Source organism: Rhinopithecus bieti, unplaced genomic scaffold, assembly GCF_001698545.2.
Source record: "Rhinopithecus bieti isolate Rb0 unplaced genomic scaffold, ASM169854v2 scaffold_17795, whole genome shotgun sequence".
Taxonomy (NCBI): Eukaryota; Metazoa; Chordata; class Mammalia; order Primates; family Cercopithecidae; genus Rhinopithecus; species Rhinopithecus bieti.
This window is the reverse complement of record NW_016808927.1, coordinates 171,711-192,942: the sequence shown is the minus strand read 5'-3', so window position 1 is coordinate 192,942 and position 21,232 is coordinate 171,711. Positions and strand designations below refer to the sequence as shown.

The 21,232-nt window shown below is 61.2% G+C and overlaps 2 protein-coding genes across 6 annotated transcripts in view; one reads left to right on the top strand and one right to left on the bottom strand.

Annotated features, from left to right (window-relative positions):
* Positions 1-18,491, bottom strand: part of SSPO (SCO-spondin) — a 66,378-nt gene extending 47,887 nt beyond the window's left edge. The window contains 38 exon segments of the mRNA XM_017887827.1: positions 557-611; positions 713-866; positions 1,453-1,603; positions 1,723-1,905; positions 1,998-2,138; positions 2,235-2,387; positions 2,498-2,729; positions 2,811-2,902; positions 3,683-3,919; positions 4,381-4,602; positions 4,807-5,040; positions 5,284-5,453; positions 5,545-5,638; positions 5,735-5,884; positions 6,235-6,344; positions 6,433-6,560; positions 6,662-6,858; positions 8,006-8,140; positions 8,491-8,747; positions 8,983-9,077; positions 9,192-9,381; positions 10,122-10,356; positions 10,589-10,754; positions 10,931-11,158; positions 11,243-11,418; positions 11,968-12,085; positions 13,307-13,451; positions 13,760-14,000; positions 14,107-14,278; positions 14,550-14,702; positions 15,130-15,209; positions 15,298-15,456; positions 16,194-16,287; positions 16,386-16,630; positions 16,873-17,052; positions 17,219-17,301; positions 17,704-17,886; positions 18,141-18,491. Coding sequence (XP_017743316.1) covers positions 557-611; positions 713-866; positions 1,453-1,603; positions 1,723-1,905; positions 1,998-2,138; positions 2,235-2,387; positions 2,498-2,729; positions 2,811-2,902; positions 3,683-3,919; positions 4,381-4,602; positions 4,807-5,040; positions 5,284-5,453; positions 5,545-5,638; positions 5,735-5,884; positions 6,235-6,344; positions 6,433-6,560; positions 6,662-6,858; positions 8,006-8,140; positions 8,491-8,747; positions 8,983-9,077; positions 9,192-9,381; positions 10,122-10,356; positions 10,589-10,754; positions 10,931-11,158; positions 11,243-11,418; positions 11,968-12,085; positions 13,307-13,451; positions 13,760-14,000; positions 14,107-14,278; positions 14,550-14,702; positions 15,130-15,209; positions 15,298-15,456; positions 16,194-16,287; positions 16,386-16,630; positions 16,873-17,052; positions 17,219-17,301; positions 17,704-17,886; positions 18,141-18,190 — 6,088 coding nt within the window. The 5' untranslated portion in view covers positions 18,191-18,491.
* Positions 18,492-18,503: 12 nt separating this feature from the next.
* ZNF467 (zinc finger protein 467) overlaps positions 18,504-21,232 on the top strand; it is an 11,107-nt gene continuing 8,378 nt past the window's right edge. For 2 of the 5 annotated variants that reach the window (XM_017887830.1, XM_017887833.1), the window contains exon 1: positions 18,505-21,117. The gene's annotated coding sequence lies outside the window, so the exon portion shown is untranslated. Of the gene's footprint in view, positions 21,218-21,232 lie in introns of all 5 variants that reach the window. The other 3 variants (XM_017887832.1, XM_017887829.1, XM_017887828.1) reach the window with 3 other exon arrangements.

Here is a 21,232-nt window from a genome sequence, read left to right as displayed (position 1 = left end):
AAGGAGGAAGGAAGGAAGGAGGAAGGAAGGAAGAAAGGAGGAAGGAAGGAAGGAGGAAGGAAGGAAGAAGGAGGAAGGAAGGAAGGAAGGAAGGAAGGAAGGAAGGAAGGAAAGAAAGAGAGAAACCTGGACCCATAAATGCATCCATTTCAAGCCTTTGTATTTTCCTATTTCATTTATAATTCATTTCCAGGCAAAGATACTTTTGAAAAGTCCAACTTAACTTTGTCTTGGCTGTTCTAAGATGAAAAGAAAAGCAACCAGAGCAACCAGATCTGAACAGAAGCAGAGGAAAGAGAACACCTCAAAGGTGGCACCATGTGGGAGGCAGAAAGCCCCCAAAGCACAGGAAGGCAAGGCGGATGGAGAGGGAGGGCAGAGAGAAGCCTTCCCACCCTGAGGTCCCTTCTTTCCCTTGGCACGCAGAACTCAGGCTTCCCGCCACGCTGAGGCTGGGGTATCCAGCCACCTCCGCTCAGTGCCCCAGTTCCCTCTCAGCGATCCCACCAATTGTCCTCCCCCTGGGGCTTCCCTGTCATTCCCCAGGCACACTCACCAGGTAGGGCACAGTGGCAGCATGATTCTCCCGTTCCCTCCACCAAGACCCAGCCCTGCAGAGGCACAGAGGTCAGGCCACCTGCCTATCTCCAACCCACTCCACCAGCCTCCACACCCCTCCAGCTCTGCCCACCACACAGTCCAATGCCCTCACCTGGGGGCAGCTGCCGAGCGGGCAGTAGGGTGAGCAGCGTGCGGTGAGGTTGTGCAGACACTGGCACACCCTGCAGGGGCCCCCACGCCAGCGTTCCCCGACACGGTGGACCTGGCCCTGGTGCTCACACCCCTCACAGGGCTCCGTCTGGCACCTGAGAAGGGAAGGATATCCCTGAGCTGGTGACGGGGCTTGCGCAGGGTAAACAACTCTCCTGGTTTGCCTGGATTGAGGACATCCCTGGGACTTGGGACTTTCTGTGATAAAACTGAGAAAGTCCTGGGAAAACTGAGACATTTGGTCACCCTATAAGCCCACTCTGCCTCTGCACCTGAGACATTGCAACTGGCCCAGAAGAAGGTCAGGGAAGCAATTTGTGCCAACACTGCAGCCAGCGCAGCAGGTCCCAGAGGGGGCTTGGGAGGCAGCTATGGCAATAGCCCCCTGCAAGCCTCAGCCCAGGAATTCAAGCTGAGTTTGTGAAGCTACATTTGCGGGCTCCGTCTACCCACCTTCAAGACCTAGAGAGCATAAAACTAGAGAAGGGGGAAGCCAGCAGTCCCCAAAGAGGTTCTGGGATTCCTGGGGTTTAGACAGGTAGGGACACAGGGCAGGGGTTCCAAACTGGGGCTGTGTGGTAGATGTGGAAGGGGCACACAGGAAGCTTCCTAAGTGGGAGGTGGGGTGCGGGTCAAGGTCCCTGCAGGTGCCCCAGTGGGCGGGGGGGGGAAACAGAGCACCTGCGTGCCTTGCGGTGGATGCCACGGCACTGGCGACCTCGTCCGGAGGGGCGGGGGTTGTTGGGGCTCCGGAAGGACCACTGGATGCTCTGACTTCCACAGGGGCCCAGACACTCAGCCCAGGGCGACCAGGAGGACCAGCCACAGTCCACTGAGGGAGGGCCAAGAGTCAGGGCCTGAAGGAGGTGGTGGATGCACAGCTGGGAGGTGGGCCTGAAGGAGGGTGGATGTGCAGGGAGAGGACTAGGGACCCCGAGGGAAGGGCCTCACCAGCACAGTCCGGGTTGAGTCGGCAGCGTCGGGGCCGCCCGTCTTGGCAGATGCAGAGCCGGCAGTCGGCCTTGATGCGTTGCCCGGGCCAGTAGCGGGCGCCATCTACCAGGCAGGGGCACTGCCGGGGCCACACACACCACCCCTCGCTGCCCAGCACCTGCCCTTCTGGGCACCAGCAGCCTAGAGGGGGCCCAGGATGAGGCTTCCATGCAGAGGGCTGTCGCCACAGACCCACACCCTGGAGCCAGCGCCTGGGCCCAGAGCCCCCTTACCTGGGCTGCCACAGGGCCGATCAGGTGGGCACATGACCTGGCTAGAGATGTCATCACAGGTCAGTGGGCAGGGGGCACAGGGCTGGAACATGAGCTCCCCAGAGCAGGTGGCATTGGGGCAGCTGTCCTGAGGGCAAGGCTCTGAGAGAAGCCGGAAGCAGAGGTCAGAGGTCAGGGAAGGGAGCTCTGCGGAGGTGATGGCCTCCCACCAGCAGTGCCATCCTCTCTTTCACTCACTGGTCTGGCGGGTGCTGTGCGGGCCTCCGGGCAGTGCAGCGCAGGTGCGGCCCCCGTTCTGGGGTGGGTGGCACTGCCGTTGCCGCGTCATGGTGCCCCTGCATGGCTCAGAGCACACAGACCAGGGGGACCAGGCGCTCCATTCACCGTCCACTGCAAGGCGGGGGGACAGGGCAGGCAGTGGGGACCATGGGTGAAGGCTGAAGGCCTAGTGGCCTTCTTCTCCCTTCCTCTATCCAGGCCCCACCACCCCAGCCCCTCACCTGGGCAGGCTGCTGTGAAGCAGGTCTGAGACTGGTGCTCAGGTCCCGGGCAGTGCTGTAGCACCAGGAGGCCGAGTGGGGAGCAACGCCGGCTCCGGCCCTGCCCCCCGGGCCCACATGTCCGGCTGCAAGGTCCCCACGGGCTCCAGGGGCCCCAGGCCCCACAACCCTGCTCTTCTGGGGAGGGGCCTGCCTGCCCTGACCCTCCACAGTCAGGCTGCCCATCACACACCTGGGGAGAGAGTGGGGTCAGGGCTCCTGTGCTGGGGGGCAACATGGCACTGCCGCCTCCACCACCCACTCCCACCCTCACCAGCTTGAAGCCTATGCAGGTGCCATTGGGGCAGGTGTATTCTGGGCAGGGAAGCCCTGTCCTGTTGGGGCCTCCCGGGGCTGGCAGCCCCCCTGGGAAAGAAGAGGAGAGAAAACACAGTGAGCAGGGAGTGTGAGCTGCGTCCCGGGCCCAGCCAGCAGGGCCTCCCTTAGGGAACAAAGGGTCCTCACCGCAGTCCAGCTCGTCCTCGCCCTGGGGACAGTCTGGGATCCCATCACAGAGCTGCTCAGGGGTTAGGCACAGCCCCGGAGCCACACCACAGGGAAAGAGGCCAGGGCACGGAGGGAGCTGGGTGGAGCCTGCGGGCACCATGAGATGTCCTGCTCTGCTCCTGTCCCTTCCTGCCCTCTCCCTGCAGAGGGGCAGGAAGATGGATGGGAGGCGGCAGGGCAGGCCAGCCTGGGAGGAGCTGGGGCCTGTGCACAGCTCCCTCTAGGGGGAGGTAGGCAGGACCTGAAAGGCTGGCTTGCAGTGACACAAAGGGTGTGCTCAGGTCTGGTGGGGAAAGGCTGATGGCGGGACGCCTCCAAACAGACACACTCCCCAGCCCCGCAGAGCCTCTGCCCACCCTCTTATCCCTTCTTGGCCAAGTGTGGGCAAAGACAAAGCCCCTTTCTTCTCTCCCCTGGGCCTAGGTGGGAGGGCAAAACATTTCAAATAAAGTTTCACGAAAACATCAAAGGAACGCAAACATGGCCCAGCCTCGCATGCCCCCAAACCTAAATCGCTCTGGCTGCCGCGCCCACCTGTACCTCAGGAGGCGAAGGTGGGGGTGGTGCTCGGGAAGAGGTGGGCCAGCCGGCTTGGCCAGCGGGGGGCTGCGCACGGCCGGGGGGGAGCGGGAGCCTCACCGCAGGCGTCGGGGTCCTCGTCCGAGCCGTCGGGACACTGCCGCACGCCGTCGCACAGCTGCTCGCGGGACACGCAGTGAGGGCCGTGGGCGCAGGGCGCGTCGTGCGGCGCGCAGGGCTCTCCGCAGCCGTGCTCGTCGCTGCCGTCGGGGCAGTCCTCCTCCTGGTCGCAGCGCCAGCCCCGCGGGATGCACTCGCCGCTGCCGCACCGAAACTCGAAGGGGCCGCAGGACGGCGCTGCGGGGAGCGTCCGCGCTGGATCCTCCGCCGGCGAGCGCCCTTCCCATCCCAACTGCGCCCAGGTCAGTCCTTCCACCTCTGCCGCCGCTGCCCTCCCTGCTCCAAGTCCCTTGGCCGTTTCCTGGGCCCGGCCCTAACCCACCTGCAGCCCCTTCCCGAGAACAATCCCTCCTGCATTTTGCTGCCCTGTTGGTGTTCCCAAAGCTCTCCCCTGGGTCAAGAATTTCCATGAGACTCCCTGCAGCTGGGAGGGAGGCCTTGAACGCCAGGAAAGAGTGTAGACTCTTGCAAACGCCGTCCGCTTCATTCACTCCAGCGCCTTCGGGAGTTTCCCACTGTGCCTTGCTCCTTCCCATGCCAGAGCAGCGCCACAAATGCATCTCTCCGAGGTTTCCATGCCCCTCTCCCCCAGGCTTCTGGCCACCAGCTTTCCCACCTCTTCCCTCCAGGAGACTCACCAGGGCTAGCACTGGCCAGGGAACTTGGCGTAGTGTCCAGGGAGCCAGGGGAGGGGCCAGGCAAGGTGCCGGCAGGAGGCGTGGGCAGAGAAGGTAGGGGGCAGTGTCCCGGCCCCTCATCGGCTCCATCTGGGCAGTCCCAGACTCCATCACACAGCTGGATGGCCCCCAGGCAGCTGCCATCGACACAGGACACCTCCCCGGGGACGCAGGTCACCTGCCCTGCAGCCAGAAAAGAAGAGCTGGCCCTGGGGCACTGCTCTGTACTCTTACTGTTTGGGGTGCCCCAACTCTCACACCCTGAGGACCAACTTCATAGCAGGAATGTGGCAAAGGAGCGGGGAGGCGAAGTCGGGGCTCTTGAGGAGATGGGCCTTGCGTGAGGGAGTGCCAGGTGGGCTGGTTTCCAGGGTGGGGACAACTCACCCAGGCAGGACTCCTCATCTGCGGCGTCCGGACAGTCAGGATGCCCATCACAGAGCAGGCCCGGGGTCAGGCAGCGTCCATCAGCACAGGCCAGCAAGCCCTGGGGGCACGGGCAGCCCTGTTCATCTGTGCCATCTCCACAGTCATCATGGCCATCACAGAGCAGGGCCAGGGGCAGGCAGTGGCCGGAGCTGCAAGTCATCTGCCCCTCCCCACAGCCTGGGGCGGCACAACCTAGCACGGGGCAAGCAGGCAGGCTCAGGACGCTGCTGTAGGGGCCCAGAGAAGCCCCGAACCCCAGAGGGACCAGAACACCCTCTCTTCCCCTCATCCCTCCAAGCCACAGATAGTCCCTGGCAATGGGAGCAGCAGCTAAAGAAGCCACTCCAGGACAGCTGCCTTGGCCCCAGGAAACTCAGTTACATGTGCAAGGACTGACCAACCCTGTCGCTTCCACACACGAGCAAAGACACTCACCCTCCTCATCAGAGCCATCGCCACAGTCGTCCTGGTTGTCACAAAGCCACCCATGGGGCACACAGTGCCCATTCTCTTGGCACAGGGCCTCTCCCTCTGCACAGCCAGGCACCGGCTCCTCACAGTGGCCACCGTCACCCCCACAATGCCATTGACCTTCCTGGCACGTGCTGAGCACACAGCGTCCTGGGATCAGCCACATACTGGGCTTGGCCCAATGCTTCTTCAATAGGTGCCCCCCAAGGTGACCTCCCCACTCACCAGTTCCCGCACTCCTTCTGCAGCACAGACCCCAGCGGGAAGGAGTTGCTGCCCCACTCACAGGGGCAGGAAGCTGGCTCCAAGCAGGCTCCTCCTGAGGCCACAGAGTGCAGGGCTTAGAGCAAAAGGGCACAGTGGCCCCTTCCCAGTCTCAGTGCCCCTCCCCTCTGCCCTTTGTCACTCTACACACCGTGCAGCAGAGTCCCCTCGGGGCAGAAGCAGCCCTCCACACAGGCCACCACCTGGCAGTGCCATCCAGGCTCAGGATGCTGCTCATGGCAGGTAGGGGGACACGTGGGGCCACAGGCCTCATACACCTGTCCCCCTTCACACTGCAGGGCTGGGAGGAGAAGAGAGAGCCTTGGATCACTGAGGCACAAGGGCAGCAGGATGCAACCACACCAGGCTGGCTGCCCAAGGTGACCACCATGGAGGGCACGGGGCATCTGGTGTAGACCTTGGGCATGATCCCCCTGGGCCTATGTGTACCATGTCAGCTCTACTCAGGAGCCATTCTTGCATATATGGCTCATCTAGAAAAGCGTCTGGCACAGAGTAAGCACTCAATGCACAGCTTGCCCTTGAATGAATGAACGGCCGTCTTGTGGGACAGCAGAAGCTCTTTCAAGACGCTGAGCCTGTGGCAGTGGCAGGATTGAGCACTGGGGACTGAGGGCAGGGCACACTCACGGCAGAGCTCCTGGCTACGCCAGCGCACATGGTACCCATGCCGGGCACACTCATCTGCGTAGGTGGCAATGGCTGAGCAGAGGCACTCACAGTCACCCCCTGAGTCGCAGCTGTGGGAGGAAGTATTCAGTCCCGGCACCCCCTCCGCACGCCCTGGCACCCCCACCTCTACCCCACTCCAGGTTGTCCCCTCCTTACCCGCAGGCGTCATGCAGGCACCACTCATAGTGCTGCTGCGGGGGGACCTCTGCATGGCATGATGCGAAGAGCGGCTGCAGCAGCACCCCGCAGCGGGCCCGAGCCCAGCCAGCCCGGTGTGTGTTCACCTGCAGGCACAGGGTGGCGTCTCCAGCACAGTGGACTAGCGGACACCCTCCCCAGCCCTGCCTCTGGGAACCTCCCTTCCTGCTTTCCCACCCTCACTCACTGCGCAGGGATGTGGCAGGTCTCCTGGCTCAGGGCAGAGGGTGCTGAGGCGCCAGGAGTGGGCGGCCAGTTCAGCTGTGGGCTCCAGGACGCCCTGGCGGCTCCGCAGATCATTACTGGCATCTCCATCAAAGTCACCACACAGCCCAGCCACGCGACCACGGAACTGAGGGGACAGTTGCACCAGGACCCGAGTCCCTGGTGGCAGGCAGCATGGTTAAAAGTGATGCCACAAGCCCTTATCTGGGCCAGAAGACCCAGGGTCTGTTTTACCACCACCAGGTACCAACCCACCAGGAGGTGTGGTTACCTCTTTTGTGGGGGGATGATTGGTGATGATAAATGAAGAGACCTACATTTGGAGGGCTCAAGGTGGGAAGTAGGAGCCTATTTTCCTAACTAACACCAAGCCAAGGGCTGGGGGGACGGAAATTCTCCATCAGGTCAGATTCCGGGAAATCAGACTCCAGGATGGACTGTGAGGCTCAGTAGCACCAGCCTCGGTGGCGGCAGGCTGGGAGGGTGGCCCAGCGGATCAGAGCCAAGTCTATATGGGGGTTATCTGGGTTTCTGTCAGTTCTGCAGAAGCAGTTAGATATGACATATAAACCAGCTGCTTATGTGGGTGATGGGAAGTTAGGATATTTATTTTCATTTCCCCTTTCTAAAACTTGGTATTTTCTCAATGTTTCCCTTGGTGTGGAAGGATTGCTTTCATAATGATGAAAAAGATAATTATGAAAACCTAATTTTTAAAAAAAGTTTTTTCTCGCTCTATTGCCCAGGCAGAGTGCAGCGGGGTGATTACAGCTCACTGCAGCATCGACCTCCCAGGCTCAAGCAATCCTCCCACCTTAGCCTCCCAAGTAGCTGAGACTTCAGACGCGCACCACCGTGCCCGGCTAGTTTTTGTGTTTTTTATAGACAGGGAGTCTTGCCATGTTCAACCCAGTCTGGTCTCGAAGCCCCGGACTCAAGATCTGCTCGCCTCAGCCTCCCAAAGTGCTGGGATTACAGTTATGAGCCACTGCACCTGGCAAAAAACCTAATTTGGAAACTTGGACCTCTTGTGTGGACTGGAAGGTAGGAGTGGCACTGGGCTGGGCATGGGGCAGGGCGAGTGCTGGCCAGGCAGGGAGGTAAAGTGAGACCTCAGGGTCCTAGCCTGGCTGTCAGCCTAGCTCTCAGCCTGGAAATCTGCCCTGTGGAGGTGTCAGGGGCTCAGTGGAGGGAGACCAGGAGGAGGGAGGGTCAGGCATTGGGAGAAAGAACTTGGGGTGAGTCCAACCCTATAGTGCTAAGATGGGGCACGGGTCCGATGGTTGAGGGAGGGCAGGGGCCTGACCTCCGTCCCAGAGCAGGGTGAGGCCCAGGCGGGTCGAGAGCAGCAGGAAGAGGCCAGCACGATGCAGGCTCAGCCCAGGGCCTGTGTAGACTTTGGGGGGCGTCACCCTCAGCCCATTCACTGTCACTGCCCGGCCTGTAGAGGAAGAGAGGCACTCAGGCCCAACTTGGAGGAAAGGGTCCTCCAGATCCGCACGAGGCTCTCTAGCTCCCCCATTGAGCTCTTCTTTTGCTTCTCTACCTATGTGGCCTTGGGCACGTCACTAGACTTCTCTGGGACTTAATTTCTGGGAGCCTTCCGGTATTATGAGTCCCACCCAAGAGGACAGGCACCAACCCCATGGCATGGAGGGCAGCCACGCCTGGTAAGGAGCCTGCCAGCAGTGGGCAGACACAGGAAACCCCATCCCCGCCCACCTTGCACAGCTGGGAAGCCATCCAGGTGTGCCCCTCCCTGGCAATGTCACCCTTCAATGTTGCAGCCACCTCTGAGCATGTGCACAACAGTGCCCTCCAGACGCACAGCCAATGCTTTGGTGCAGGTGAGACCGCTGGCCCCACAGGGCAGGTTCTGGGCAGAGACTGTAAACAGGCCACTGGCCTCTCGCACCAGCAGATACTCGCAGGCCCCGGGAAAGGTGAAGGCCAGTCCATCAAATGTCACATAGTGGGGGGCGCCTGATGCCTGGCACCGCCCACTGCACCGCTGGCCTGTGCAGTGCCACTGCCGGCCCCGGCACACGCTATGGACAAGGTGGGGGAGACAGAGTCACTGAGGACAGAGCCCTGGGGGCTGGATCCAGGGGAGGCAGCTGGTCCAGGTTCTAGGCAGTTTCAGGGTGGAGGGGTCCTGCAGGGTTCCTCTGGCCCAGGCCAGTCTGGATACCCCAGCCCCCACCACCCCAACCCCTTCTGGTGGAGGGAAGGATGATGTGTGGAGAGCCATGGGCCACAAGGCCAAAGGGTTAGAGGTCATACCAAATGTTGCAGTCTTCCTGGATGGTGGCGTTGGGTGGGTACCACTGCCCACTGTGACGGCAAGGACAGAGGTCAGGAGGCACACAGCGCTCGTCCTGGGCAGAGGACAGGAACAAAAGGCACCATGTAGGGGCATGAGGGGGGCAGGGCAGTGCCCTGGCTTAAGGAAGGCCATCCTGTTCTCCCATGCAGCTCCTTCTTGGACTCACCAGCAGCACCATGCCTGGTGGACAGACACAGCCATCAGCACTGCCTGCAGGGCAGGAGTGATTGGCGGTAGGGTTGTCACAGGTGAGGAGACAGGCACCAGGGGCATAGACAAGCTCCCTGGGGCAGAATGCCTGCTGTAGGGGGCAGCGGCGAGCTGTGCAATTCCAGAGGCCCCTTTCCTGGCAGACACTGCAGGAGGTTGAGAAGGAGTAAGAGGCAAGTCTAAGCCTCCAGGGACCTGGTCTGACCTGGTGAGAATCTCAGGAACCCAGACGCTCGTTGGGTTCCCAGGTGTCCAGATCCCATCATGTTGAGTGAAAACCCAGCCCTGATGCTGGAGACCTGTCCATCTCAGCTCCCAACACCCAGTCACCAACACAGGGAGCTGGACTGTTTCCAGCACCCTGACATGCCTGGGATAGACATTGTCACCCTTTCTGTCCCAGCTCCAATAGGGCCATCCTCCAGGCTCTGGAGCAGGACAGAGATATTGAACCACCCTACTCCTAGCCCAGGTAGGAGAGGGGTTGCATTGAAGCCTGCATCCTCAGCCCCCACCTTCATCAACCCTGGATCCTGGCCCTGCCTGCACAGATCCATAATCTGCCTTCACTTCTCTTGAACAAGCTGTGTGACTCTGCAAGCTGTTTAGTCTATCTGAGCCTCAGTTTCCTCATCTGCAAAATGGGAACAATTTTTCCACTTCTTACTTTATTAGGTTATGGTGGAAGTAAAACTAGATAAAATGATGCACAGGAAAGTGCTTTATGGACCCTAAAGTGCCCCACTACCGAGGGGAAGTGATCAGCACTCTGTCACCTCCAGCGTGCATGCTGCCACCAGCAAGGCTGCACACCCCACCCGTTATCTCCCAAGCTACCTCTTCACCCCCACATTCTTCCTCTTGCCCCAAAGGTCGCTGCCCTCACCAGCGGTTGCACTCCTTCATGGTGGCACTACCAGGGGCATAGCGACGGGCTCCGAGCTGGCAGGGGCACAAGCTGGGGGGCACACACTGGCCCTCAGGGTCCCACAGCAGCCCCAGAGGACAGTTACAACTGGCCACACAGCTGCCCAGCGCCCCACAGTCCTCTGGCTCCCCGCAGTGTTGACCACATGCTGGGGCACACTCTCGGTACTCCTGGCCACCAGGACACAGAACAGCTGGGCACAGGGGGACACACAGGTCAGGGGCATAGCCACCGCTGGCTCTCTCGCTCTCTCCACCCCCTCTGAACCCCACACCCCACATCCCCTGTGCCTCTGCAGGAAGAAAAGCCCGGCAGTCTGCCAAGGGTAGTGATGCACCCCGGGCCCCCAGCCATTCCTGGAAGGGGGATGGGCTAGGGAGGAGGGGAGGAGCCTAGGTAGGGCTGGCTGGGCTGAGCGAACTCACGACAGAGGGTCTGGTTCCTCCAGGGAGGTGAGGCACCTTCCTGGGCACAGTGACGCGCATAGGCAGACAGCACTGGGCACAGGCAGTCCCTGCCAGGGTCACAGCCACACACGGCTGCCAGGCAGCGCAGATAGAATGGCTCCCTGTCCACCAGCCTGTGGCATTCCTTGGGAGGAGATGGGAAAATGGGTCAACTTCTCCTCCATGGACTCTACATCCCCTTGGTCCCCAACAGCACCCCTGGGCTTGTCTGGTCTTCCTTGACCCTCCCAAGAGCCCAGGTGGAGGGCAGGGAAGGTGTTGGCCCATCTTACGGATGTGGGAGGAGCCCAACCCAGCTACCTGGAAGACAGAGCTGTGCAGGATGGCACAAGCTGTCTCTGCGAAGGTGTGGCGCTGGGAGTGGGTGGTGCAGGGGGAGAGCGGGGCACTGTCCCCAGAGGGGCAACTTCCCTGGCCGGCCACCTGGAACTTGCTAGCAAAGGCAGCAATGCTAGTTTCCACATCTCCAGCTGGTGTCAGGAAGTCGTCCTGCTGGTTCTGGGTGAAGGTGCCACACAGACCCTGCACCTGGGCCACAGGCACGCATGTAAGACAGCCGAATGCAGTCCCACTGCACCCTTGCTCAGCCACACACCTGCCTCACTGGCACACCTGGTGGGCATGGCGGGGGTCCAGAGTGATGTAGGCTGCAGGGTCAGACAGTCCCCAGAGCACCTGGGCCCCAGGCCAGCGCAGCAGCAGGAAGGCAGAGGAAGTTTGGCGCACACTGAGGCCCTCAGCGCCAATCCAGGGCAAGCCCACGTCCTGCCCATTGACCAGCACAGCTCCTGGAACAGGGGGCCTGGTGATGGGGGTGGGGCACGTGGAAGGATAGGGCTGTGAGAAGGGAAGGAGCTTGGGTGGGAAGTAGGAGGTCCCGTGTCAGGGTGGACTGCTGGGGACAACCAAAGTGTCCACCTGAGCTCCCTACCCCTGTGGCCCAAGGACTACCCTTGGCACACAGATTTTCCAGTCTCTCACCCTCATGATCAGTGTGTGGGAGGAGCTAGATGGCGAGCCAGAAGCTGGTTGGGGAGGGTTGGAGGGACCCTGCTGAGAGTGGCCTGCCCGGTCTGGTCATGCCTCACGGCCTTTCAAGCTCTCATAGCTGCATGACTTGTATTTGACCCCAGGACGGGGCGGAAGATGCCTTGGAATATCTCCTCAGGACTCTGTGTGTCTGCTTCAGAGATGAGAGGGCCAGGGAAGTTGAGGCAGTGTGCTCAGGTGCAGGACTCTGGGGAAGAGTGTCTGGACTCCAAAGCCATAGGGTAGTGTGCAGGGGGAGCAGTGACAGGAGGCCTGGGACTGCGCCAAGAATGCAGAGCAGAGGCTACCTGAGTCCCTGAGCTGGATGTGGGTGTCCTCCAGGGAGACGGAGATGGCGTGGAGGCAGCTCCCAGAGTCACAGGCCCCATGCTCCAGTAGGATCAGTAGCTGTCCCTTCACATAGTCCTGGGACGGGCAGGGGGAATTCAGTGGGGCCAGGCGGGCCGACTCTCTCTGGGGAGGCTTTTGGAGACCTTCCCTACAGACCACCTTCAGCACGCACCTGGAGGCAGCTGCTCACCTTCCGGCCAGCCAGACTGTCTGCCAGGTAAGGGGCTTCGTCCTCACCATGGGCCGGCATGCATGGATGTTTGTATGCATGTGCAGGGCCATGGATGTGCACATAGGTGTCATGTGGAAGTATGTGTGTGCATGTTTGTGTGTGCACGAGTGTGTGTAGGTAAGTGCGTGTCCGCATGATAGGGTGAGATGACTCCTCTCTTTCCTCCACATGGGCATGTATGTTCTCCCATATGTGTGTGCATATGTACACACGTGCTAAATCTACATGCACATATATGAGTGTGTGTCATGTGTATGTCTGTGTCTCTCTGTAGGTGTGTACCTGGATGCATGTATATGTGTGTGTGTGCATACGAGTCTCTGTGTGTTGGTGTGTAGCCTGTATGTGTGTGTGTAAACATGCAGATCTCTGTGTTGGTTTGTAGCCTCTGTGTGTGTGTGTGTGTGTCTGCACATGCAGATTTCTGTGTGTTGCTGTGCAGCCTGTGTGTGTATGTACACACATGCATCTTTGACTGTGTTTGCTGGGGGAGATGGCTGTCTTTTTCCCTCCCCATGGACAGGCACAGCCTCTCTGAGGACTGTGCTCCCAGGACCTCGTCACCTCCATCACTACTTCTGAGAGGAGTGGGAATGGTCCAATAGTTCGATGGAGAGATCACTCAGGGGGCCCTAGATGATTGGGAAAATCGTGGCCTGCACCTGAACTTGAGAAGTGAGCTCACTTCACTGGGGGAGGTTTAGGGTGGGAGCAGGGCCTCTGATTTCCCCTGAGGTTGTTTTGCGTGAAGTAGCCTGTAACAAGCCCAGCCTGTCATCTGTGAGAGACACAACTGAAATGGGTTTTGGTTACTGGCCCTGGGCTGGGTGGTGATGACAGAGGGACTTTCACAGGGAAGCTGGGGAGGAGGTGAGAACCCAGCGGGAGGCCTGAAGGCCTGTGACAGCCATGCCCCCAGTGTTGGTTCTCCCTTGGCCTTTCCTGGGAAGACTCTGGGTTTCCCTTATTTATTTAGGGGTTTCCTTACAGTCAGCCCCACTGTGCCCTCTAGGAGGGCCCCTACTCTGGCAGAGTGCCACCCCTGCAGACCGTCCTCTGCCCACCTGCACCAGGCTGTAGCGGCAACCTTGACCGCCCCGGAAGGAGTAGCTCCGCCCATCAAAGGTGAGGTAGTGCCCGTCCCCGCCCACGGCACACTCGGCGGGGCATAGGGCCTGGGCACAGTGCCAGCGGCCATCCCTGCACACGCTGTGGACACGTAGATGAGACAATGAGCTCTGGCATCAGGTCCACACTGAGGGGGTGGAGATGACCCCTGAGCTGGAGGTGATCCCCCAAAAACCCTTGTTCCTCCCCTCCCATGGACGCCCCTCCTGCTGAAGGGGTAGAGGTCAGCCGGCAAGGCCATCAGCCACGCTAGCAGCAGTCCCAGTCTCTGAGAGGAAGACCCAGAATGGGCTGGAGGCTTAGGGGAAACAGGTTGAAGAGAGGGTGTAAAGGGAGGGATCCGAGGGTACCACATGGCCACCAACCCCCAGCATGGCTCAAGGACCCACCAGGGGTTACACAGCTGGCGCACGGTGTCACGGGGTGCATAGCGCTGGCGGCGGTAGTAGCAGGGGCAGTGGGCGGCAGGCACACAGAGGGTGCCGTTCCAGAAGAGGCCTTGCGGGCACTCGCAGCCGCTCACACACTCTTCCCTGCAGGACTCCTCCTCTCCCTGACCCACCGCCTCACAGCTGGGTGGGCAGAGGGAGGCGCAGTCGGAGTAGAGCTGGCCCCCGGGGCACAGGCGCTCTGTGGGCACACGAGTGAGCTGTAGTCCCCCGCCAGACCCCAGGCAATCCTGCTGGGTGGGGAGGCCCTCAGTCAATCCCACAGCACAGGGAGGCCCAAGTAATACCGCAGAAGCCAGGTTTTCTCCAGCGAATGTGGATGTGCCGCCTGGCACAGGCCTGGGCATAGCTGGCAAAGGTGGCACACACAGCCTGCCGCTGCCCCTCTTGCCTGCTGCCCGCCATGGCCGCTGCACAGTAGGCAAAGAGACAGGCCTCGTGGTACTCATCAGGGGAAACCTGCAGGAAAAGACGGCCCCTCAGCAAACAGCCAGCACCTCCTGCCTCCTGCTTCCATCACTCTATGACTTATAACCAAACGGATAGGCCCCAGAAGGGACCTCAGAGATCACACATATGAGCGTCATTTCCCAGAAATAAAGCCGAGGATGGAGAGGTGGGGGTTTGACAGATGGTCCAAAGTAACCCACAGGCAGGGCCAGACCAGCTTGCTGACACTTCTCTAGCACCCTCCCTTGGGTGCCAGACACCACCCCCACCCCACTCATACCTGGGCATGGCACTGCCCAAATGGACCTTCCAGCAGCTGATGGCACACGTCCTGGGCTTCAGCCCGCAGGTGGCCAGGTTCTACGTCTGCCTCTGTGAGCCCCAGGGGGCCGTCACAGCCCTGGGCCACCTCCACCGCATCCAGACACCCAGGCTGCAGAAAAAGGACATCAGGCCAGGCGGCAGTGATGAGGGACGTTAACCAGGACCCCAGAAAAATGCCTCCTGCTCTCACACAGCACCAGGGCCCCACCTTCAGGCCCACCGCCCACATCCTGGGGCTGGGGAGAGAGGCGAGGTGGCAGCCCCACACTGGGCTGTAGTGGTGGGAATAAATGACTCACTGGTTCACCAACGCTGGCCTCAGATGGCTAGTTCACAGCAGGCAGCCAGGCTTTCTGTGGGACCCCAAGGCCCGCCCTCCACCCCTAAGGATCTGGAAGAGGGCCAGGCCCTGTCCTAGGGAACAGGCCAGCGATGAAACCGGGACAAGGGCTTGGAGGTTCAGGAGTCAGGAGCCGAGCTGAAAACCTGGGAATGGGCAGGCAACTGGGAGGGAGGGGCCCCAGTGGCAGCCTCACCTCCGAGTCAGGGAGCTTCCAGGAATTTCCAAAGGTGGCTGCTAACATGGCCGGTCCTCCGCCTGGCTCCATGAAGTCATCTGAGAAGTGGTAAGGCAGGGGTGCTGGGTCTAGGGCCTCTGGTCTTCCCTTCCCTGCTACACCAGCAACCAACCACACCCCACTTACCCTCTGGTTGGCCATTGTAGAGCCCACAGAGGCCTTGTGTCTGTCCCCAGAGCTCGTGGTCCACAGAGATGGAGATGGAGCCAGCCCTGTCCAGCCGTACCACGACCCCTAGGCCCCCTGACAACACCAGCCAGTCCCCTAGCCACTGCAGGCTCAGCCCTGGGCACAGAAAGAGGTCATTTGCCCCCTGCAGCCACAGTTCTCACCCTTCCCACTACCACAGCAGGGCTCAGCTGCGCAGGGATGGAAAGGAGAAGGGAAATAACTCACACAATTCTCACATTCTAGAGAGCTCTGCACTTTATAGCAAAAGTATATGCTTTACAGCAGAGTGATTGATTTCCATCACAGCTCTCTTTGAGGAGCTCATGAAAGCTGCAGACGCTCTCTGGAGAGAGTAAACTTCAGGTGAACTATGAAACACATGTGCATGTACACACACACGCATGCACGCATACATGCACACACTGCACACGTGCACACACAGGCATACATGCAAGAAACTCACCCCCACCTCACCCTGCAGCCCAGCCAGGACAAAGGTTCTGTTTGGAGAGCTTCCCATTGCTTAGCACCAAAGTGCTACCTCACAGCACTCCTCTGAGGCTGGTGGGGAAACTGGGACTCGGCCAGTTAGGTAGAGAGACTTGTCTGAGCTGGTGCTGCAAGAGTTTGGTGGGGGTAGTTGCAGAGGGTCGGGACCAGGCCTGGTTCCTCCTGGCCCCTCACTAGCTCCGCACTTCAGAGCCTCCCAACAGCAATGGCTGGGGGCTCACCATGGGCTCATTCCCAAACTGCCCCCTGCTCCTTTTCTGACCCTGCCTGGAGGGTGGAGAGACTGTCCCAGAGGAGCATGTGGCGGCCCTGGCAGCCGCTTGCTCCCCCAGTGCTCTCACCGTGGAGCAGCCAAGACTGCCCTTCAGGTACCAGCTGCCCCTTCACAGACACATTTCCAGCCTGGATCAGCACCTTCTCAGGTCCCATCGTCACCTGGACCTTGGGGAGATGCATAGTGGAAAAGGGGGCCGGGGCTCTCTTCCTCCCCTGTCCAACCTCCTCCCTGTGGCTGCCCCATCTCCCTCCCTCACCAGCTGACAGTGTCCAGGCTGGGGACAGTGGTCCCCAGGTGTTAGGTGGACAGCCCAGGTGGAGTCCGCAGCACCTGCCAGCAGGTAGGTGCAGCGGCCCAGGAAGTGATAGTGGCGTCCGTCAAAGGTGCGGTAGTGGAAACCCGACCAGGAGGCACAGGTGGCAGAGGGACGCTGGTGCTGGCTCCAGAGCTGGCCCACGGCCCCTGCCAGGGGCTGCAGGAGGGCTGGAGAAGAGGCACCGCCTGGGAGAGACACAGCAACTGTGAGCCTCTGAGTGTGAGGCAGAGGTGGAGGACGAGGACACAGGGCTCCCGGCACAGTGGGAGGCAGGCAGACAGGACATGGTCCCTCTAGTGGGCCAGGGCGCCAGTATGGGCCCTATAGAGGGCCCAGCACAAGAACTCCACGTGGGAGTGCCTGGGGAGGCAGAAGGGGTGATGGCCAGGACTGTGCCTGTCTGGCAGGCTGGAGTCTGTGGACACACCTGGCAGGTGTCGGCTGGAGCAGCTGAGGCAGGCTTGGGAGCTGCCATCCCGCCAGCTTCGTCCCCAGGGCCAGGCGCAGCACTCCTCCAGGCTTCCTGCTGAGGCATTAGCTGAGCCTGCCTGTAGCTGGCATTGCCACATGGCAAAGCAGTGGCCTTCAGGACTGGCTTTGGCAAGGGCTGCAGTAGGTGGGGAGAATGGGGCAGACCCAGGCAATGAAGATGGGGTAGCCTGGAGCTCTCAGCCCGGCCCTGGTTCTCTGCCCAAAACCACAAATTTGAGCTAACATCCCCTGCCCAGGACTCCCAGAAGGTACCACTTCCCCAAATGCCCTCAGGTGCTTACCCTCAGTGCAGTGGGCGCCCCCCCAACCTGGGCAACAAGCCCTCACTGTCCGGTTCCACTTGGCAGGCCGGGTTTCTGGAGGTCTGCACCCACCGAGCCGGTGGAAACGGGGAAGAGATGTTAGCGTTCAGCCCAGTCCCACCCTGGGGAGGGCTGCGGACATTCAGTTTTGTCGGCTACTCTAATCACATCATTTCCTTGGGCCTTAATTTCCCCACATGCAAAGTGAGAATAATGTTGGGAGGGCAGACCACGGGGATTGGGGCTGGGGATAGAGGGAGTGGGCTTCGGGCCTCTCCCTGTCCTGCCCACCGTAGTGCCCACTCACCCCCCACCCTAATCTCACACACTCCACCCTTCTCCAGGCCCACTCCAAACCTACTTCCCAAATCCCTGCTTTCTCCAGGGCCTCCCCACTCTCAGGATGTCCGGCCTGTCACTCCTTTCCGGCCCGGCAGACAGCCCAGGCTCTCACCCTTACTCACTTGTAGATAGGACAGAGCCCAGGCGCTGGGGACCGGGTAAGCCCCGCGCGGCCACTCCAGGGCAGGTCCAGCCGCCAGCCCAGGCGGCTGTAATGGTCGAGGTTGGCACAGGGTACCAGGTCCTCCTGACGGGGTGCTACTTCCTCCTCCACATGGATGGTCTCTGTCCACTCACACCACCGCCTGCCCATGATGGGGAACCACAGCTGCCGCCACCATTCCCTCTGTCACCAAAAGCCCTGTCCTATGACCCCACTCCCAGGGGTGGTTACTGAAGTAAGGAGGATGCTAAGGCAGGGAGAGACACTCATGGGAAGTGGCAGGGGTGGAGGGAGGACCCTGGGGGTGGGGGGCGTGGAGTCTGATGCTCCAGAAGGTCCCTGGGCATGTGGCGGAAGGAGGACCCTTGTCAGAGGGGTCCAGGGTGGGCTGCTTACCCATCAGCCAGGGCCCACATCATCCCAAAGAGGAGGGCAGGGAGCAGCATGGTGCCCTCACGCCCAGGGCACTTTTGGGGAATGTGAGGCTTAGGCTCAAGAGAGGTGATACTGCAGAGGGGGCACAGAGAGGCCAGCGGCGCTCTCTCCTGCCCCACGCAGCCTCCCCGCAGCCCAGTGGCCAGTCCTGGGGGCCGGGGAGGCTTTATTCCAGTCTCATGCCCCAGGGCACCAGCTGCCCGCAACCGGATTGGACCTGCCACACCAGCCCCTCAGAGGCCAGCTCTCCCTGGAAACAGTCTCCTTCCTGTCCCCTCCCAGTGCATCTGTTTCCGTGTGTGTGTGTGTGTGTGTGTGTGTGTGTGTGTGTGTGTGTGTGTGCGCGCGCGCGCGCGCACTCTCTCAGGCACTACCACAAATTAACATGGGGCTCTGGGCAAGCCACCGTCCCTTTCTGGGCCTCAATTTCCTTCCCAGTAAAAATTTCAGGGACTTCCCAGGGATGCACAGATAGGACTCAGACTCCAGTAATCTTTGAAATTGTATGTGCACATTTTTCTGAAGACAGTTCTATAACTTTTATTAGATTCTCAAGAGGGCCATGACCCCATGAAAAGGTTAAGAGCTCCTGGGCTAAACGACCGATGGGGTCTTCCAGCCTTGAACTTCTGCCTGGATGGTGCTCCCCTGCCTCCCGCTCCTCTCTTGCCCAAATTCAGGAGTGGGGGGCAGTAAGCGGGAGCGCTTCCAGGGTAGGGTAGCTGGGGTTCCTGAGTGTGTGGAGATGGGTGGGCAACATGTAAGGGTTCAGTTTCTTATTGTGACCATAAGAATGATTATGTGTGGCTGGTTGGGCCCACCCTGTCTCCTTCTTCGAGGGTCTCCTAGAGTCTCTGGGGTTTAGAACTGGGGAGCCTACGCTGAGGAATGAGAGGACCCTCTGGAAGGAGTGGGCAGGGGAGCCAGCTCCCCCAGCCCTGGGGTAGAGCGAAGCCGGATGAAATAATCCGAGAGTCCGGCTGGGAGGGGCAGTGACAGGCTCCACAGGGGAATCCGGGGTCCATCCTGGTCCCAGCGGAGCTCCAAGCACACCCGGACACCCGGGCTGGAATGCACGCCCTGGTCTCCTGGCTCCGATTCCACGCCCCTCGGTCTCCTAAACCTGATACCCCTCCCAGCATCCTGTAGTCATTCCACCTGGGGGAGGAAGACCGCTGCTGAGAACCAGAGCTGGGCGGGACTTTCCTTCTCCTGGGTTCACCATTGGTCCCGGGGCCAAAAAAAGGGCCCAGAGTGAGTCTCTTAGGGGGTCACGGATGGCTGGGATCAACTCCCGCTCTGGAGTCCTCAGAAAGGGCCACACGCACACCCAGTCACCCCCCTTTCCTGTTTTACACACATGCACACTCTCACTGTAAGTCTCACAACGCTGGCACAGGTGCTCGGCCACACCCCAGCACGCACAGTGACACATGCTGCTCCAGGGGCTCCCTTCATCCTGGAGGCAGAGGAGCCTTCACAGCTGAGCTCGAGGGATGGGCGCTCTTCCAGGCACTCATCCTTGTGGTGGGCTGTGGTAGCAGGAGCTCGAGGACCATTCACACCCTCCCCTTCCCAGCCTCTTTCTCAGCTCTGGATTCAAACCGGGGCTGATCAGGCAGCACTGGGATTGGGAACAGACCCGAGTTGGAGCCACCCTTTCCAGTAAAGGGGCAGGAGGGAGGAAGCTGGAACCCAAGGGAATTTGGAGAAAGTTCATGGAGAGGAGACCAGGAACTAACAGTCCAGACTTCAGCATCTCCGGAGCTTTCAGGAGTGGGCGCAGCGGGAAGGAGGCCGAGGAGAAACCTCGTAACCTGGGCAGGGAGGGCGAGTGGAGTCCCCTGAGAAGCTGGGGCTGAGGGGGGCCCTCCACATCTAACTCCAGGTGGCGTCCGGGCCAGCAGGCACCCCAGCTATCGTCTCCCGCCCATACAGCCCTCCCCTCTCTGCAGCCTCCTCCCAGACCCTCCCCCGGACCCCGCCCTCAGAGTCTCCGCCCAGCCTCGTCTCAGCCTCGCCCCCTGGAGCTCCCGACCCGGCCCGGCCTTCTCCCAGGGGACCTGGCTCAAAGTCCTCTTCCCAGTTTCTACTTCGAAGGACCCGTTCTCGCAGGCACAGGGGCCCAGCCCTCTCTCCCGTCTGCCCCCACGGCTGGTTTCGAATCCGGTCCTTGGGACTCCGGGCGAGGGGCTGTGGGTCTGGGTGGATCCGGGTGGAATCCGGGTGGAGAACGGGGGCGGGGCCACAGTTTCCCAGGCCGACCCCCCGTGCCGTCCTCCCGCGGGAACGCGGCGCTGCACACCCGGCTGGCACCGGCGACTTAGAGAAGGCAGTGCACGACTCGCTGGCTCCCCCCCGACACGCCCCCTCCTCGTTCCCCCAACTCCTCCTCGCCCACCCCACCCGTTCGCGCTCCACCTTTCCCCGTCTCCTCCCTCCGCGGCCGCGAGCACCCTCCCTCGGCACCCTTCCCCGCAGCCCGAGCGCCCTTCCTCCCCAGCCTCCTCGCCCTCCTCCACCCGCTCTCCCATCACCCTCCCCAACCCTCCCCTCCCCCGTCCTGAGCTCCCACTTCCAGCACCTACTCCGGGCTCGGAGCCTTAAGACCATCACCTGCCCGCCGAAGCCCGCGGTGATTCCTCCTGGGACCCCACTCCTAAAACCCCCTGCCCCTGCCTCCCCCAGCCCGGTGCGCCGAGTCTCTTCGCCTGCTCCCTCGGTCCCTCCTCCTTCGCGGGCGCCGTTTCCCGGCTCCCGCTCCCCGCGCGTCTATCTCTCTCCTCCCCGCGAAGTTTCGGGGCTGTCAGTCTGTCAGTCTTTCGGGCCGTCAGCACCCGAGCTGCAGGCGGCGAGCGCCATTGTGAGCAGAGCCGGCGGGGCAGGAGGCCCGGGCGCCTGGGTCCCCGCGGCGCGGGCAGAGCGGCCAGCCAGCCAGGTAAGGGCCCGGGAGGCTCCGCTGCAGGCGGCCCCGCCCGCGTCTCCCTCAGCGCCGCGCTCGGGTCACCGCGGGCTCCGCGCAGGTGACAGCCCCGGAGGTAGGGGCGCGGACG